The sequence below is a fragment of the Schistocerca piceifrons genome, chromosome 6 (genome assembly GCF_021461385.2).
Source record: "Schistocerca piceifrons isolate TAMUIC-IGC-003096 chromosome 6, iqSchPice1.1, whole genome shotgun sequence".
NCBI classification, from domain to species: domain Eukaryota; kingdom Metazoa; phylum Arthropoda; class Insecta; order Orthoptera; family Acrididae; genus Schistocerca; species Schistocerca piceifrons.
In genome coordinates this window covers 408,430,510-408,449,286 of record NC_060143.1, presented here as the reverse complement: position 1 = coordinate 408,449,286, position 18,777 = coordinate 408,430,510, and the positions used below count along the sequence as shown (strand labels likewise).

Sequence of the window (18,777 nt, the reverse complement as noted above, 5' to 3'; positions counted from 1 at the left end):
AACTCGAAACACAAATGTCATCCACTGTGTGATATGTGGGTCACATTTCTAAGCTTTGAGCTTCAGAGATATCTTGAGATGATGAGCTCGATGAGTCACACTGCCTGTTAGTTTCTTCAACTGCCAAAAGTGAAGTTAGTTCAGGTAGTCAGCTGATATTTTCTTTTTGAGTTGCAATTTTTGTTCCTTTCTTATGAACGACTTGAGTATGTCCTTTTTGACATTATTAATCTACAAAACCACACAGATACATAAACTTTAGGTAACTTTTTAATAAATAGACAATTAAGTAAAGCAAATCATGTTCAGTAAAATGTCACTTAACAAGCACCCCCAATATCGGACTAATGCTTTGTAAGATAGGAATTCCAACACTGCCGAATTCAGCTAGACTGGTGGCAATGTGCTTCGCCGCGATTGTACCAGCGTGCCAGACTTCATGGCAATGTTGCAAACTCTCTCTAATGATGTTGTACTCTTTTTCTTTTCTCGACTTATTGCCTTGCACTATCTGATCATGAATTCCAATTCTAATTTGTCGAAGTTAGCTAACACAATGCCAGTGAAGGTACCTAAAAGACAGTTTCTATGTTCACAACAAGTTTAGTTTATGATAATACGGTACTACCATAAAAATTACATTACAGGTGGTGTAGTCCATTAAAAATCTTTTTGAATTTTAATTTTGGGATGTAATGCATTGTCTCATTGTACATGGATCCCTTTTGAAACTTTTTTTTTTCACTTTATGAATGATTCGTGTTACGAGTAAGATTCAGGAACGAATTACGTGTGTTAAGTCAGGTGCTATGGTTAAACTTATAGAAAACAATTGTATTCTCATTGTGCTCAAAAACAATAAGGAGAATTCCTATCTAATCACTGAGAAGACTATAGATGTAATTTTTGACGGAGAAGCTGACTTACTCGAGAAAATACCCCAACTAATTTAAGGATTACACAAGGTATTAAATTCTGAAAACTAGCGAGTGCTTCAGTGACAGTCATGGGTTCTTGTTCTTTTCTTTTTAGTAAGTAGGACGGTTTAAATTTTGAAATTAACTTTTCGGAAATGTGAGAAATGTTTGTAACTTGGCAATAAATTTTAATTATTTGTTCTTCAATTCCAAAAATTCACTTAAGAAAACCAACTGTAATAACCCATCAAGCCGGGGCCCTTGGGCTTTGTGCCCCTTGTGCGCCAGACGTAGATACGATACTGGTTGATAATAATTTAATTAATGTCTGCCCATATCATTTCAGATGAGCCCATACTGAATACTATGCCACTAGAATTCTGACTGCAGCGTGTGGAAAAAGTAGTTCAAAACGGCCTTAGTTTTGTAGTCGTTGCTGTGGCTTGTGGAAGACCAGTTCAAGGGAAGTAAATCTATGGCTCTGTCAGTTTACATCTTTGGAGATCACTTAAATGAGTTTGTGTGGTGTCATAGGGTTTGTAGGTGTGGGTGTTTAGGTGTTTGTTGTGCGGCGTTGTGTAGGGGGAGCGAAGGTTAGATTTTTGGAAAATTACAGCGCTTTTTATTGACACTTAGCAACGGATTGTAAATGTTCTGGAAGTTCCGGTTTATAGTGGCTGTGTTACGTCTTGTAGACACTCCGAACCTGTTGTTCCGTTCCGAATTTCTGATAATTTGTACTTATTTCCCTGTTGAGTGTTGTTGCACGATTCCCTCACTTCTACGTTTTATGCCTGGATGTACAGCTAAAATATATTCATGCATAGTGAAATATTGAGTGCTTAAAATAGCTGCGGTTTTACAGATTTGGAGGTCGGGATAGACGTTGCAGCGTAAAGGTGTGTGTTACTCCATATCACTGCCAGCGGCAAAAGCGTGCCAGAAATGTCGAGCAGAAGAGCGAGAAAACGGAGCCCTAGTTCAGTATCGAGTGAAGGCAGCAAACGCAGTAGAAGCTATTACGACGATGCCGATTTTGAGGAAGAAGAAGAAGGCTATCGGTTACACATAGCGGATGTTGGTATGCGATATAACTACATAACGTCGTAATTACAGAAAATTGTACATAAATTGATGGGATGCATGTTGCATAGTATTACTTAGGCAGTTGTACAACAATTTTCAGTTCCCTTTAAATTAGTCATACATCTTGTTCTGGGAGTAACTAGTAGCTTTTACAGTATGTTGGTAGCTCCATATCCTTTCGCACTGTGTATGGCTGATTCGTGCTACTAGAAAAGCCGCTTTGAATTGTAATAATGAAGAATGGAAAATGTACTAAATTCCTATAAGTCAATGGGCAACAATGTGCCAAAGTAATAATTAGTCTCTCATGCTCATAGTCATCTGTATTTATTGTACCACCATATTTATAAATTATTTTCCTCGAGTTTAAAGGTGTATAACATCAATTATTCAGTCCACAAAAAGCTGAGGAATTCATACATAATTGATATTGTAAGAAAGAGGCACCTATTGCTGATCATTAATATTGAACTAATAAAAAAATCAAAACTGTGTTTATCATGTAATATAATTTTCGTCTACTGATTCACTACCAGTGAACCCTACATTTCATGGTGATTCACTCTTGTTAAGTGTCAGGGATAGACAAACATAGTATTCACTTTAATGTCCTCTATCATTTGACAGACAGTTACAGCAAAAATGCATGCAGCACTCTGGAGAGGAATTTTCACTGCTACATTGTCAGATGAAAACTGGTGGAGGTTTACAGAGAAATGGATTTTGCAAGCAGTACGTGGTTTATGAAGGTCTCCTGTAAGTTCAGCAAACAAGGACAAAGATACTGCTAGACCAAAATTTTGTAGAAACTGTTATGTATGAGAGCACATGTACACTTTGGAAACTTTCTTGTTTTGTGTAGGTAGACTGCCCAAAACTCGTCATTCACATGCAAGACTTTAAAATGTGCGTAGGGTTGGTTTAATTAATTATTTTCTTTGATTAGATGTGTAGCAGAGGTAGATGAGGGAAAGTGGCATAGTTTCATATTAATATTGCTGTGCGACAGAAGCTCATAATCAACAGCCTTCTGACATCCTCTGCTGGGTAAAGGCTGCCAACACACTTGCCTAAACATTATGGTCTTCAGCTATGTGAATTAACATTGCTTCTGCAAGTTTTCTGAGTTCACTGTCGTAGCCTTTTTTTTCCCCCTTTTAGAATCGAGCCAAGTATTTCCTTGTTCCATGTTCCATCCATCTCAGTTTGGTTACAGTTGTAATTAAGCATCTTCGACTTAAGTCTTTTCCCTTTCTCCTGGCTGTCCTGCCAACTCCCAGCTTGTCTCTTTCCATTGCATTCTGTCATAGGTCAAAACAGGTAATGTGTGCCAGTTGTAAACTTCCCTTTTTGTTTAGGCACACCAGTGTCTTGGGTGTGAAAGTGCTGTATTTACTTTACCAAAGGCAATCTAGGTCAGTGTTAATCTTCTGTTAACTTCTTTTGTTGTCCGTCTAGGTTTTCTAATTTACTTTGAAATTTTCATTATTTATCAAGAAAATTATGATGGTTACAGAGTTGATGGTATCACACACCATAATGTTGACACATTCTATTGAGTTAAAGTTCCTGAATACTGAGACATCCATTTGATGTATTGCTCAGCATCAAAACCGTTTGCTCAGTTTCTAATGTGTAAGCCTGAATTTGGAGAGAGAATCTAATGTACCAAGCTGTTTCACCAGGTGAAACAAAGGTGAATTGTGACAGTCTGAGTGGGTTACTGTCAGCTTTTTAATATTTTTTGGAATTACTGTCTGTGTGCTTTGAGGGCTGTTTTTTGTAATAAAAGCTAAGGCATTATAATGAAAATAATTGTTCAGGAATGATAAAATGAAAAGAAATGTTGACCAATAGTAAAATGTTTACAAATATTTAAAACTATAACACATTAAATGGAAACTAATGATTAGAAAAGGGAAAAATATAAATGATGATACGAGGATGGGTAAAATTAAAGAAAACGGAATATAAGTCAAACAAGTTAGCACTGAGGTGTCTCCCACTAAAGTGCATTATTTTAGTTGGGGAACAGAGTGTTATGATGTAGGAGTAGAATCTAGCATGACGAGGAGTGGGGGGGGGGGGGCATGGAAAGGGTTTTTTTTTTTTTTTAAAAAAAAGGATACCATGTCTTCAGAATGGCTTGGGATGGAGAAGTATCTGTTTTAATGCATGAAGCATATACATACCAGCAGACTTACCATGATTGTGTCAGTAAAATAGTGAGATTACGACTCAGTACTAGTAGAGAGGAAGAGTTAGATGTAATAGACATAAATGTAATGAGGAGTGGGTTTACAGTACAGTAGAAAAATTGTTCAACTGTGGGAGCTTGGCTGAACAGAAGGATAGACATATGTATAGTCATTCGGATGGACTTAAACAGCCAGGAGCACAATGGGAAGGGAAAGTGTACTCACAGTGCAAGAATTAAGTTGTATTATACAAGCTGCCCTCAGAAGAAGGTTAACAGAAAAGATAGCTTATGGATGTTTTTTCTTATAGTGAGGTTATAAATGGTAGAAAAGACATTATTGAGGAGTAAGTAACCCTAGGACGTTAGTAGTCAAAGTATTGTTAGAGAGCACAAGTCTTAACAGAAAACAAAGAACAGTTGCGAAATATCACATACCATATGTGGAGGAAATAATGTACTTAAGTGAAATATTCAGTCAGTGCTTAAACACAGGAGAAAACTGTTAGGACACCACGTGGTGTTTAAGACACTGTTGTGAGAATTGAAACATGTTACATCAGAATTTGAAGCAAAGACTGTTCCATGAAGAGTCACAAAGGAATTGTCAAACCCTGTTTATTACACTAGATATGTAATAATAGTAAAAAGTAAGGTCAGAGCGCAGAAGAATTAGATCACTAAAGCAAAGGGTAGCAATGCTTGTCAGTAGGCCCTAGTGAATGGTTAAGTAAGGTAGAGAGAGAAGAAGAAATTGCTTCCTGGAACAGCTGATGCCATTGGTGGAGTGTTACCAAGAGGTGGAACAGCATGTTTGGAAGTATAAGAAGCCATAAAATAACACAAAGGCAAATGTCAAGTAATAAAGAACACAGTAAAAGCTGAGCTATTTAACCATGAATTCAAGAGAATTGTGGGTGTGGCTGGGAAAGTCCAGGGGAGTAGTGGTACAGGAACAATGGAGGAATGCTGTCAAAGGGTCCACATTTAATAACAGAGAAGTATATATTACCATAGGAGCAAGGGAGTAAACAAGCAGGAGAGGACAGAATAGAGAAATTCAAAAACTCATGGGTTTCACCATTGTGCCTTATCAAAGATCCCTATTTAACTTTAAAATCTCATTCTTCCTAAAACGTTTCTGCTTATGCAGGTTGTTCAACTTCTGTACAAATAAGTGAGATGCCAGATAATGGAAAGAAGTGGTAGAAAGACCAAGGGACAATATCAAAAATTACAGGGCATTTCATCTTACTTGTATTGTAAGTAAAATATTTAAAGGGATGATTGATAAATATATTAGAGAATCTTTGCAGAAAGTGAGGTGATGGTGTAGAAGCCATCATGGATTCAGAGCAAGGTTTTCATGACTCTAACAGCTAGCTAGTTTTCAGCAGGGTATATCAGATTGGCAGGAGAAGGCAGTTGATTGTATAGCCATTTATCTTTCCGAAGTATTTTAGAATGAATCTCGTCGTACAGCCAACAAAACTGCAAGGGATGGGTCCTAATGAAACCATATTATGTTGGTGCCCAGAAGTCTATGACAGAACATAAATTGTGAGTATGAGAGACTTCACATCAAATTTAACAATAATAGAGTTGTGCCACAAAGCTATAAATTAGGGCCATTGCTGTGTGTGGTTCATGTGAATGATTCAGGGGAAGTGATAAAGTCAAAATTGAAACTGTTTGCTACGAAGAAGTAAAAGAAGAAGAGGAAGAAGAAGAAGAAGAGAGAAGGAAAAATAATAATGTGGGAGGCTATGAGATTCTACAGGATGATTTAGAAGTCATCAGAAACTTGCCCAAAGAAGTGAAATGTTGGTAAATCTAAAGAAGAGTAAAGTTATCACCTTCTCAGATAGCACTTGTGCTATAAGACAAGACTACAAGCTATGACCTGACAGCATTACAATAGGACAACAAAACTGATATGTGGATGTGACACTGAGTGCTGAGAAATTAAATTAGGGGGCGCACACAGGTCAGACAGTAAAGAAAAATCTATGTAGAAGATATCCTTAGTCCATTTACAGAAAGTGTCATCAGATTTAAATACATGGGCCAATAATGGCAAAGCATCAAGATTATGGTCAGTTGGACAAGGGTAAATTTACTTTTATAGTAAATTATTGTACAGTAGTACTAAGAATGTAATATAATTATGTGTTGTAAAAAATAACCATAATTGCCACCTTGGTTACAGCCATATTTGTGAACAAATAAAAATTGCACAAGCCTACATAAAAGAACTACAAATAGTTGTGTTTGTGACATTGTGAGTATTCTGTTATATACAAACTTTTTTCACTTTTTATTTTTTCACAGAACCCTCTTTAATGTCCAACAATAGTCAGTTGTCATACTTTCATCCCATCTTTCCTGATACCTCCTTAATGTCCCATTGGAGCCACTCTCCTTGTGTTTCGCTATAATGACCTAGATTTTGTGCATAGTAATCATTATGTGGGTATAGGAAATGACTTTCACACTCGAGTTACAACCTAATTTCTTGAAATTTCCCATCATGATTTTTGCAGTATAATATGAATATTTTTTATTCCCTAGAAAGTTTTCAGCACCATGCGTCTTATTCTCTAATATTCACCATGTTTTCAGATTTATTGTCCCTCATCAATTTGTGAATTTGAGGAAAACAGAACCCCAACTTTCAATTTTCTTGAGTGATAATGAACAATTTTGTACAAAGGTACTTAGAGTGGTATCCATCTTGTGAGAAATACCTTACTAACTGCTTCATGAACTCCAGCTTGCGATGCGTAGTAATGGAAGCAACATTATTATTATTATTATTATTATTATTATTACTACTACTATTGATTTTTTACAAGATGTCCATGCAATATGTTACTTATCTTATGCACAGAAGTGGTTTATCCAAAAATTTAAACACCAGTACTTCTACTTTGCCCAGTTAACCCCGTCACATTAAAAAGCATGGCATTTTAGAGTACCTAGCTTGCTCCTGTAAATAAAGCACCACAAATAAACTATTTGTATTCCTCATTTTGAATACTTGTTAACACAGTCATAATCTGAATGGCTCTTTCATTTCAACTGAATGGTCTATAGGAAGGGATCTGTATATGAACTCATTATGAAGTAATACACCTTTGAGGCTTAGTGCAGGAGAATCAGTAAAATGTCTCCACTCTGCAGGATCATGCTCACCTCATAATTGTAGATTAACTTTTTGATGTCATTGCAGGAAACTGAAGAAATTTGTTCCTGGTGCTAGAACATTTTTACTTTTCAGACAAGAACCAACTACTGCAGCAGATTGCTTCAGCAAATTGACATCACACAGTCTTGTTCAGGATTGTAAACATCATTATTGTCTTAGGGTTCCTTTGCTTTTGAAATCATTTTCTCCCACATTCTTTAAATGAGTTGGGGAAAGAAAATACAAATACTCTCCATGTGGAACTGGATCAGTGGCTTCAGGAATACTGCTTCTTACTTTTTGAATTCATTCCTTGAACATATGAAAGTGGTTTGATAAGTCAGGGAAAAAAAAGTTTGTTTCATAAACAATTCACCTTACTTCGCAAAATAGTCTCCTTTGAGGAATATACACTTGATCCAGTGATCCTCCAGCTTGTTCATCCCATTGCAAAAATAGGTTCTGTCAACCTCTGCAAAGTGCTTGTTGACTGCAGCTAGCACTTTCTCATTTGAGGAAAACTTCTTTCCAGCAAACCAAAGGTTTAGCTTAGGGAACAGGAAGAAATTGTCTAGAGCAAAGTCTGGTGACTAGGGTGGATTAGGGACCAATTCAAAGCCCAATTCCTGCACTTTTCCCTTTGTTATCGCTGATATTAGATTAGATTAATGCTTGTTCCATTGATCATGAACGCGGCACTTTGTAATGATGTGGAACGTGTCAGCTTAACAAAAGCTTTCTTTACCTGCCGTAATTAAAAGATTTTTTGTGTGTCTGGGACGGTGCGATATTCTAGTGAAAGAGCACTTTTTTACCTGTCACCATACAACAGGTCAGAGCCATTGTTCAGTATTTGTAGGTTAACATTCCCCTTTCCCATGGTGAATAATGATAAGGGAGGTTTCACAAGGCTTGAAAAATTTAGCAGCTGATAATCACCTAATAGTTTGGTGTTTGCACATTATTTCATGCTTTAGTTTTCTTTAAACAATGTGATTTATTTATTCTGGGTGGTAGCTTAGATTGTATTGTGTGGTAGACCTCTGTAAGTCTAGCGGAGCCAGTGAGTGTGTTGAAGATTGTAATACTGTCATTCTGTTTCGAAAATTTTTGTAATGGTGGTTGTAGCGACACTGTTTTGTTTTGTAGCCCAGAGTCTAAGTTAGGTTGGAAGGTCGTAGTTTGGTTGAGAGTAGGTGGATGCCAACAAATGTGATTTGGACATTCCTGATTTTCTTCATGAAGGCAGTGGTGACAGACCTTTTTTTTTACCGTAGCTGAAAACTTAGGTTAGATTGGAAGAAGCTGACAGTTCAGTTCTGAGTTAGTAAATGTCGTGAACAATATATCCACCCCCCCCCCCCCCCCCCCCCCACACACACACACACACACACACATTGTGTTTTCCATAATTAGAATTATGTGGTGTGTGAAAACCTCTTTTGCTCCATTCTGGTATTGATAGTTTCAAGTTTTAAATATCGTTCAAAGCATTAATATCATCATCTCCCATCCCAAAAACCCTAGTCCCATTGAGAAACCATTAGTTGTCTGTTTTTGTTTTGCAAATGTTTGCTAGTTTTTAATGATGTCATCCATTGACAGCACATAACTCCACAATGTTAATGTCATCATTGACAGTCAACACTGTATCACATTTTGTACTAAACTTGATATTGCGCATGAATGCTGACAATATTTTTCTTCTAACTGTCTCTAAAGAAAGGTAAGAATATGCATAATTGACATTTACATTGAGGCAGCTCTTAAGCTGTTTTTCATTATGTTCACCTTTGGAAGTGAGACACTGATCATATTGGGAACAATCCTTTGTATTCTTGTATCGTAGAAGCCTGCCATGTATGGTTTCAGTCTGTTTGACAACCACAAGCATCTCTTTCGCTTATTGAAAATTTTCTTCAGGTACAAGATACTGCAGCAAGATCAAGACTATGGGATGTATGGTTAAAACTCCCAGTAGCAACCCCCTATAGATAATTTTGTGATGAACTGTATGTGGACAAGCACTGTCACCACCTGTTTCCAATTCCAGAATGTTTCACAGTATTTACCATTCATTGTTTAGGCAGAAGGAACACCTGTTTCCTTCCCCTGCTGTGAGAAGTATGCCCATCACGTACTGCAACAGCACCCCCCCCCCCTCCACACACACACACACACACACACACACACACACACACACACACACACACACACACACGCTCTGCCCACTGGTGCTCCCTTGATGTCTCAGCGCGTGTCTATAACACAAATACCCGTATGATCTTCAACATTCTTCTGCAGTGCCACATTTCAGAAGGCTCTAGTCTCTTCTCATCTAAACTGTTTATTGTCCATATTTCATTCCATACATGGCTACACCCCAAACAAATACCTTTAGAAAAAGACTTCCTAAAACTTAAATTTATATTTGCTGTTAACAAATTTTTCTTCTTCAGAAATGCTTTTTTTGCCTTACCAGTCGACATTTTATATCACCCATACGTTAACCATCATCAGTTATTCTGTTTACCAAATAGCGGAATTCGTCTACTGCTGTTAGTGTGTTATCTCCTAATGAAATTTCCTCGGCATTATCTGATTTAATTTGACTACTTTCCATTATTCTTGTTTTGCTTTGGTTGATGATCATATTTGACTACATTCCTTAATTCTTGTTTCGCTTTTGTTGATGTTCATATTACATCCTCCTTTGAAGAAGCTGTCCATCCCATTCCACTGGTCTTCCAAGTCCTTTGGTGTCTATGACAGAATAAAATGTCATTGGCAAACCTCAGAAGTTTTTATTCCTTCTCCAAATTTTACTTTGGTTTCCTTTATTGCTTGCTCAATGTACAGATTGAATAACATCAGGGATAGGCTACAGCCCTGTCTCACTCCCTTCTCAACCACTGCTTCCCTTTCATGCCCCTCGACTCTTATAACTACCTTCTGGTTTCTGTACAAGTTGTAAATAGCTTTTCACTCCCAGTAAACTGAGGTGGCTAAAGTCATGGGGTACCAGTGTGCACATATGCAGGTGGCAGTAGTATATTTGTACTCGGGTGATTCTTGTGATTCCTGACATCATTATTGCTATAGGATTTAACAGACTTAGAGCGTGGAATGGTAGTTGGAGCTATAGTCGTGGGACATTCAGTTTTGGAAATCATTAGGAATTCAATATTCCGGTATCCACAGTGTTGAGAGTGTGCCGAGAATACCAAATTTCAGGCATTACCTCCCACCATGGACAACACGGTGGCCTACGGCCTTCACTTAATGACTGAGAGCAGCGACAATTTGCGTACAGTTTTCGTTGCTGACAGACAAACCAGTGTGAGACGTATGCTGAAGATATCTATTAGGACAGTGCAGAGAAATTCAGTTTTAATGGGCTGTGACAGCAGATGACCAATGCGAATACCTTCACTAACAGCACATCATCACCTGCTGCGCTTCTCTCTGTCAGACCTTAGACTACTGGAAAACTGTGGCCTGATCAGACGAATCCCGATGTTAGTTGGTAAGGGCTGATCGTGGGATTAGAGTGTGATGCAGACTCCACAAAGCCAAGTTGTCAACAAGGCACTGCACAGGCTGGTGGTGACTCCATAATGGTGTGGGTAGTGTTTACATGGAACTGACAGGGTCTTCCGGTCCAGCTGCACGATCATTGACTCAAATGGTTACGTTCAACTATTGGGATACCGTTTGCAACCATTCATGGACTTCATATTCAGAAAGAACAATGGAATTTTATGGATGCCAACACACCATGTCACTCTGCAACAGTTGTTCGTGATTGATTGGAAGAATATTCTGGACAATTTGAGTGAATGATTTGGTCATCCATACTGCCCTACATGAATCCCATTATGGGACATAATCGAGAGGTCAGTTTGTGCACAAAATCATGCACCGGCAATACTTAGCAATTTACAGAGGCAGCATGTCGCAGTATATCTGCAGTCGACTTCCAACAACTTGTTGTGTCCGTACCAAGCCAAGCTGCTGCACTACACTGATCGAAAGGTGGTCTGACATGGTGTTAGGAGGGATCCCATGACTTTTCTCTCCTCGGTGTATAATTTCAAAAAGTGTGTTCCACTCAATATTGTCAAAAGGTTTCTCAAAGTATACAAATGCTATAAATGTGTGTTTGCTTTTCCTTAACATATCTTTAAAGAGAAGTCTTGTCTTTTTTGATGAGGTTTCAGAATTGCAGCCGGGTCATCTTGACTTCTTGCCGAAATATCGTGGCGAGAAGTGAATATGATCCGGCTGCAATCCCAAAACCTCATTGAACATTCAGTACGCTGGGAAATCTTCAAGAATCACAAGTCTTGTCTTGCTGCTTTCCTCCGGAGTCAAAACTGACTTGCCCCGAGGTCAACAATTTTACTTGAAATTGCGCATTAAGTTGTTAATACTGTTGGTGTTAGTTGTTTGAGAACATTATTGTAATTTTGGTACAGGCCGGAGTGGCCGAGCGGTTCTAGGTGCTACAGTCTGTAACCGTGCGACTGCTACGGTCGCAGGTTCGAATCCTGCCTCGGGCATGGATGTGTGTGATGTCCTTAGGTTGGTTAGGTTTAAGTAGTTCTAAGTTCTAGGGGACTGATGACCACAGCAGTTAAGTCCCATAGTGCTCAGAGCCATTTGAACCATTTTTTGTAATTTTGGTGGTCCTAGACTTACCTGCCCATCTGCAGCAACACATTGCCAGTCCTACACTTGGGTTTTAGTGTAGGATTTGTTTTAATTTATAAATTGAAAAAAAATACAAGGCAACTATGCTTGTGTGTTGTAAATTCTTCCAATTTTGTGGTTTCATCACTGTGCAGCTCATGTTGTACGCAAGGTGAGGTTATCATTCAGCTGCCTTGGCCAGCATGCTCTCATGACTTCATTCCTATTCATGATGTATGGAATGTTTGAATGGCTTATTGCAGATGGTCTAGCACTTTCTATGATGGATCCTGACAGAGAAATTATTGTTCTGGATGGCATGTGATATGCTCCTCTAGGCTCATTGACAGACGCAATGAATTCATATAATGTGGGTTGTGAAGCAGAGTTGACTGCTGACGATGAGTACACACTATGTTAGGAAACAATAATTATAACTATGCCATGTATTTGTGAGGTAGTAAAAAATCGTATTCTAATATCTTCCCTCTTTTTCATCTATGCTTCCTCTGTGTTTATATTTATTTTTACACTTCATTTCAGCATTCACCCTCTCCTGTTAATCATTTTGCTTCCATACTTCATCTCATTCTTAACTCCTTTAGAATTTGAAATCCTTAGTGTTAAAAGATTTGTATTTGGTATCTGGTACCCCTCCCCCTTTCGTGCATCCAATATTTGACCCTTGATTGCAATCTCTCCCCTTCTACTTCAGAGAAAATGTTTGTTCAAAAAGCATTGTATGTTATTGTAGATGACTTTATATCTTACAGGTCACGTTGAGGTAGATGCCAGTTATTTCATTTTTATTAAACCAGACGCTTGGTGATCTCGATCAGCTTTAGGTTATGAACGATCATGGTGGAGCAGAGATGGTTAATGTTGGAGGGAAATTAACCAATTCATAGTCAAAGCACTGACTGTTTACTACATAAACAAGATTCATATTGAGCTGGCATAGCAATTTCATTGTGTACTTCTATCTTTCACATATGTACTTACATTATGAGGCTGTTAGAATGTAATAGATGGCAGAGTTTCCCTGCTGTTGTGTGATGTGTTAATGGTACACTTGTAGTGATGGTTTATTTCAGAGAGCAAGGCAGGAGAAGGGAAGCATTGGTGGGATGAGAAAAGGCATGCAGAAGGTGGCTGTATAGTATATAATCAATACTGATGTGTTCTGATTGTTTTATTTGATGGAGGCATGCTGCATCAAACTCAATGATCATATGAAATCTAGGTACTGTGTAAGCTGTTTCAAGGATATGTAATAACCAGTTTGTTATATTTAGGGCTCAGTGTATCAAAGAGAGACTTGGAACGTCTCTTTGAAAAATATGGGCGTCTCAAGGAAGTCTGGTTGGCCAAAGCTCCACCTTGCTTTGGTTTTGTAGTTTACCATGAGAAAGATGATGCCGAAGATGCTGTCAAAGCTACAAATGGAATGTAAGTTTAAATGTTAATAATTGTAATAGGACTTGAGATATTTAGAGACTTTTTGTTCCATTATATCTCATTATTTTGTATTAGCTTTTGAATTTTAATTGTGCAATTGCCAGAACACTTCATGGCAGTCGTATTAGAGTCACCTTCGCTCGGCCAAGGACTCGTGGGAAAGGTCGCAGGGGATTTGATCCCAATATGCGCTGCTATCAGTGTGGAGATAAGGGACATTTCTCCAGGGATTGCCCCGACACTCCATATGGATATAAACGCCCACCATCCAGGTGCAGTAATAATTGTTTATAATGTTTACCCTTTTAAAATTCTTTCCTTTTCTGTTAATAGTAGCCTCTTAAAGTTAATGTACTGCAAAAAATGAAATAACCTTACAGTTACATCTATTTGAATTAGAGATTTAAGTTGAGTTGGGAATGTCTTTTCACCCAGTAAATGAATTTCAGTACTCCAACTTTGTGGTACCTTGATTAAAAATTTTATCTGTGATCTTCTAAGATGCATTACACCTCTGAAGGCATAAGTGACGTGGAAGTTATTTGATTTCACTAACTCCAAACAGCAAACATTTTTGCATCTGTAAGAGTATTATTCTGTTTAAGCAATTTCAACAATGCTGGCGGGTGGTACTTATGCTTAGAGTATGCACAAGGGGAAATGCTGCTATTTGTTTGATTTTTCTTGTTTTAATGGAAAATGTGACACACACTAGACATTATTTGATAGATTAGAGAAATTTACAGACAGTAATCAAACCATTTTAAATAATGGTAGGACTGTGAGTTTGATTGCTGTGCAGGGGACCTACTCAGTCTTGTTTGCAAGTAAATTTCACTTGTCATTTATACTGTATGTTTCAAATCAGTTTTCATTTTCCAGCTATTTAGTTTCAGCATACAAGATAGCAGCAGTTTACTTGTGTCAGTGTGACTTAGTGTTCTTTAATTTGTTTAGATTCTTATGACATATGTCTTCTGAAAATTTGGAAGTTTCCCTATCAACATTTTGTGAAAGTTAACAGAGTGGTTGTCATTTTGTACATTTTTTCCCTTCTCTTTTTTCACACAAGCTCTGCACAGGATATTTGTACAGTCTTCAGAGTAATTCATACAGAAAAGTTGCATGCTATTTAAACTCACGTTTACGGGGTTCCCAGCGCCAGGAATGAGATACGTGACTAAAGCTTATGGGTCACAGTATCTCATGCAAATAACTGTACCAGTGCAAGCAAATGTTACGGTTTTAATGGGAGAAAAATCGCATGTATGTTGAAGGCATATTCTATGCTGTGAACGTAGCTCAGGCGATTCGTAATTCCAAGAGTTCGACATTTGTATGGAGACTGAGCTGTGTTGAGCCATTTCAGCATGAAATCTGGCCGTATACCACATAATTTTAAGAAATGAAAGAGCTATAGATATCTCTTCTTCAAAACAGTGACTGCAGACTGTATAACTGTGTTTTTCATAAATTTGGCAGTATTGTATAGGTATGTGAGTTTATGTATCCGTAATTCCATAGCCCTTTCAGTGGAGGAGTTTTTAATTACTGTGTAGCTCAGAGGGAGGAAACAGGTGTATGCCTTAAGAATGCAGGAGGGAGGTGTGGCAGGTGCACAGGCTAGGCATGTAATGCCTGGGTACAGGAGCTGGTGAGATGCAGTTTACAATGAAGATGACATGGAAGTTTGAATTGGGAGGGGGTGGAAGGACAGAGAAAGGGTAAACTTCTGGATAGAGGATGTGGGGGGAGTGGGTTAACAGAGATTGAGACCAGGAGGATTATGAGAGTGAAGGATGGGCTGCAAAGGTAACTGCCATGTACATAGTTCAGAAAAGCTGGTGCTGGAAGAGATGTTCAAAGTGGCACAGTTTGTGAACCAGCCATGTTGTGCTCAGCAGTATTGGTGGTCAACTTCATTCTGTTCTTGGCCACAATTTGGTGGTGGCCATTCATTCTGATGGTTCTGGTGGACAGTTTGTTGGCCATGCCCACATAAAATACCATGCAGTGATTGCAGCAGAACTGGTATGTGACATTGCTGCTTTCACAACTGCCCCTGTCTCTGAAGAGGTAGCATAAGACCACAACAGGCCTGGAGTAGGGTGTGGTGAGTGAATGTATGGGAAACCTGGGTCTTCCACAGGTATATAACCTGTGGCAAGGTGTTAGTAGTGGGAATGGCAAAAAGATGGACCGTTAATGATGTGTACGTTGGGCTGGTAATGGAATAACGCTTCAGGAAGGTTTGGAAGGATTTTTGTTAGGTTGTTCGTCATTTCTGGGTATGATTACAGATAAACAAAACCTTGCTCAATTCCAGGGTGCTATTGGATGACCAAGGAAGTGCTGCTTTGCAGCTGATAAATGGGTATGGTGGGTGGAGTAGATGTGTGTGAAGATATGACATTGGAAATCTGTTTGCAGACAAGGCTTGGGAGTGTAGTGCCAGTCAGTGAAGGCCTTTGTTAGATCATCAGCATACTGGGCAAGGGAATTTTCAGTTTTTTCATTTTTCCAGTTTCAGCATTCTGTTGGCAAGAAAAAATTAGGCGTCGAAGTTCATACCTTACAGGTTAATTTTCAAGTCTGGCCTACTGAGGCTACGAAAACGGTACATAGTTGTCAATGAACAGTGAATGCAAAAGTGGAATTAACAACAGATAGTTCAAATGTAACAGAAATTATTTGAATACAGAGATAAACTCTTAACAGTTTGTACAACTTAAAGTGTTGAAGTATGTTTGCAAACTTCTACTTCTATTATGAGACGACTTACTTGAGATGTTCGGCCAAACTTTCCTGCTGGCTAGCCTGTTGCTGCAAACTCTCTTTCACTTCTTCTCTGAAGTATGCTGCTAGGTACAGGAATTTCTTAAGACTCTTTCTGCTTATAAAAATAAGTAGACATACCAAATTTCATTTGCTTCAATTAACAATGTATATTTTAACTTCAGACATTTTACAAATTCCACACTTCACATATATAAATACTGTTTCATAAGCCTCTTGTGTCTCCAAGCATTAGAAACAAAATAAGTTACATAAGAGAGAAAGTTGGCTTAAAAACCATGTCCATTCTCAATATGAGATCAGAAAACACATCTTCCCTTCACCAAGGCTAAGACAAAAGTTTTTACTGGTTCTTCTTCATTGTTCCTGTTACTATAACAATGGTCAAAACACAATTAGAACAGAGTAGCATAAACACTCCACAAGAAAATTCCAGGGGACTAGAAATTAGCTACAATAATACCCATTTATGAGACAGAAGTAACTGTGAAAACTACTGAGGTATCTTTCTGCTAAACATGGGATTTAAGACATATTCCAATACTGTAATGCAGAGACTCACAGTAAATTGTTGAAAATATTGTGCTAGAAGAGCAAGTGGGCCTGGTGCAGTTCGCCCGCCGTGTCTACATTCTGCTCACGACTCATTTCCAACCTGCACACACAAACATGTGACATGTAGTAAGTAGGATTCCACTTTCTCGCACTCATATCTAAAATATCGTGCTTTCGAGACAGGAGACGGCCAAGTAGTTCTAGCATTTACACAGAAATTCACGAATCACAACAATACCTGCACTGACAGCACCTGGTCTTAAAAATAAACACCAAGTTGACAGCATATACTTTATAAATGTTTTCAGAATAAATGCCACAATCCACATGTGGTTCTTACCAAGTCAAAACGAAACTGGAGATCAGCATATCCAAAGCAACAGGAAATTTTTGATGCTGCTTACGTCACACCCACATACAAATGCACGTCCACAGCTAATGGGTGTGTTGCTTCTTAAATGTGGATGTGTCTAAGCACCTTCATTACACCTGACATCAGTACAGTGAATGACAACAACAAATGTACAAGTATTACACAAATACAAATATTAGTGTCACATTTACCTGTAACATATTTGAACATAAGACAAGCATTTCATGTTCATGTTTGCATCTATGGCCAATGGGCAGATAAAATTAAAATAGGGGCCATCAGAGCACCTTTATTAACCAGTGACATTTAATATAAAGTACAATGAAACAAATTAAAATCACATTTGTTGCTCCATTACAAATGTTGCATCATATGTGCAGATGGTTGTCTTCCAAAAGTCTATGTACATCAATTAAAAACAATACATAGGGTTTGTTTAGTCAAGAAGTTTTGTAAAAAACAGTTACGTAATCCTACTAAAACAGTGTCTCACCACACAGAATCCATCATGCCTGACCACATAGAAATTGCCTTTTCCTGTATTCAAAGTGCGTGTACATTCATGTGAGTCTCGTTATCGTTAATCACAGAGGACAAATAGTTAAATACTGATACTCAAAGCTTTTTACATAATTCTGAACAATTTTGTGTTACCGGTCATGCATGCTGCATGAACAACATTTCCATATAGTGCCTCTTTGATTACACCGCCAGTCAGATACAAACATCATGACCTGACGTAATTTGCTCACTAGACATGCTAATTCAATTACAAATGCACTTAAGTGCTCTCCTAAAAAACATTGTTTCAAATTAATCATACACCCCAGGTTGACTTGGGGCTTGTAGTGACTTCTGTATTTGTGATTACTTGGTCTCCTTAATACAGAGTATATGGGCAATATCACTTAATGTGAGATCTCCTCACCTACTCATGTGTTTAGTTATGCATGGACATTTCATTGAATGGTTGAATGGCCGTGTAATGTCACCAGCGTCTTCATCATGCGTTCTGGGATGCCAATGCCGTTTCCGTATAATTGCTAGATAGTAATGCAAAGATATTAGTAGGCTCTAAGGTGTGTGTGGCAGGAACTCTAGGAGTAAATGGTTTATAAATAATGTGTCCAGATGTCGTGCAAAAGTGCTCATGCACGGAGGCCGGACACAATGGCCTGATTTTTTAAATTTTATTTCTTGACTTTTTAAATTTTATTTCTTTATTTCATTTTTAGTTGAGGGTATGTAGGTTTTTGAATGCAAGCAACGCCTAATGGCTTTTTCAATTTTTAATTACTGCATTAGGTACCCAGAATAGCATAAGATGATCTCACAGCAAATATATCGTACATACTGCTCACTGTGTGACACACAACACAGTCTTTCATACAAGAGCACTTTGTAGTGGGTATTATGTCATTGAAATGTAATCCATAATTGGATATGCATGTAAAGCCAACAAATATGTTAGATCATTGTGGTTGAATTTGAAACAGTGGTTCACCGGAGAACACTT

The 18,777-nt window shown here is 38.1% G+C and overlaps 1 protein-coding gene across 3 annotated transcripts in view; it reads left to right on the top strand.

Moving 5' to 3' along the window:
* Nucleotides 1-1,386: 1,386 nt before the first annotated feature.
* LOC124802730 (serine/arginine-rich splicing factor 7-like) overlaps nucleotides 1,387-18,777 on the top strand; it is a 43,561-nt gene continuing 26,170 nt past the window's right edge. For 2 of the 3 annotated variants that reach the window (XR_007017149.1, XM_047263698.1), the window contains exons 1-4: nucleotides 1,387-1,510; nucleotides 1,783-1,998; nucleotides 13,375-13,528; nucleotides 13,642-13,809. Coding sequence is in view for 2 of the 3 variants with exons in the window: in XM_047263698.1 (XP_047119654.1) it covers nucleotides 1,863-1,998; nucleotides 13,375-13,528; nucleotides 13,642-13,809 (458 nt within the window). In the remaining variant the exon portion in view is untranslated. Of the gene's footprint in view, nucleotides 1,511-1,782; nucleotides 1,999-4,678; nucleotides 6,311-13,374; nucleotides 13,529-13,641; nucleotides 13,810-18,777 lie in introns of those variants that run through there. The other variant, XM_047263699.1, reaches the window with a different exon arrangement.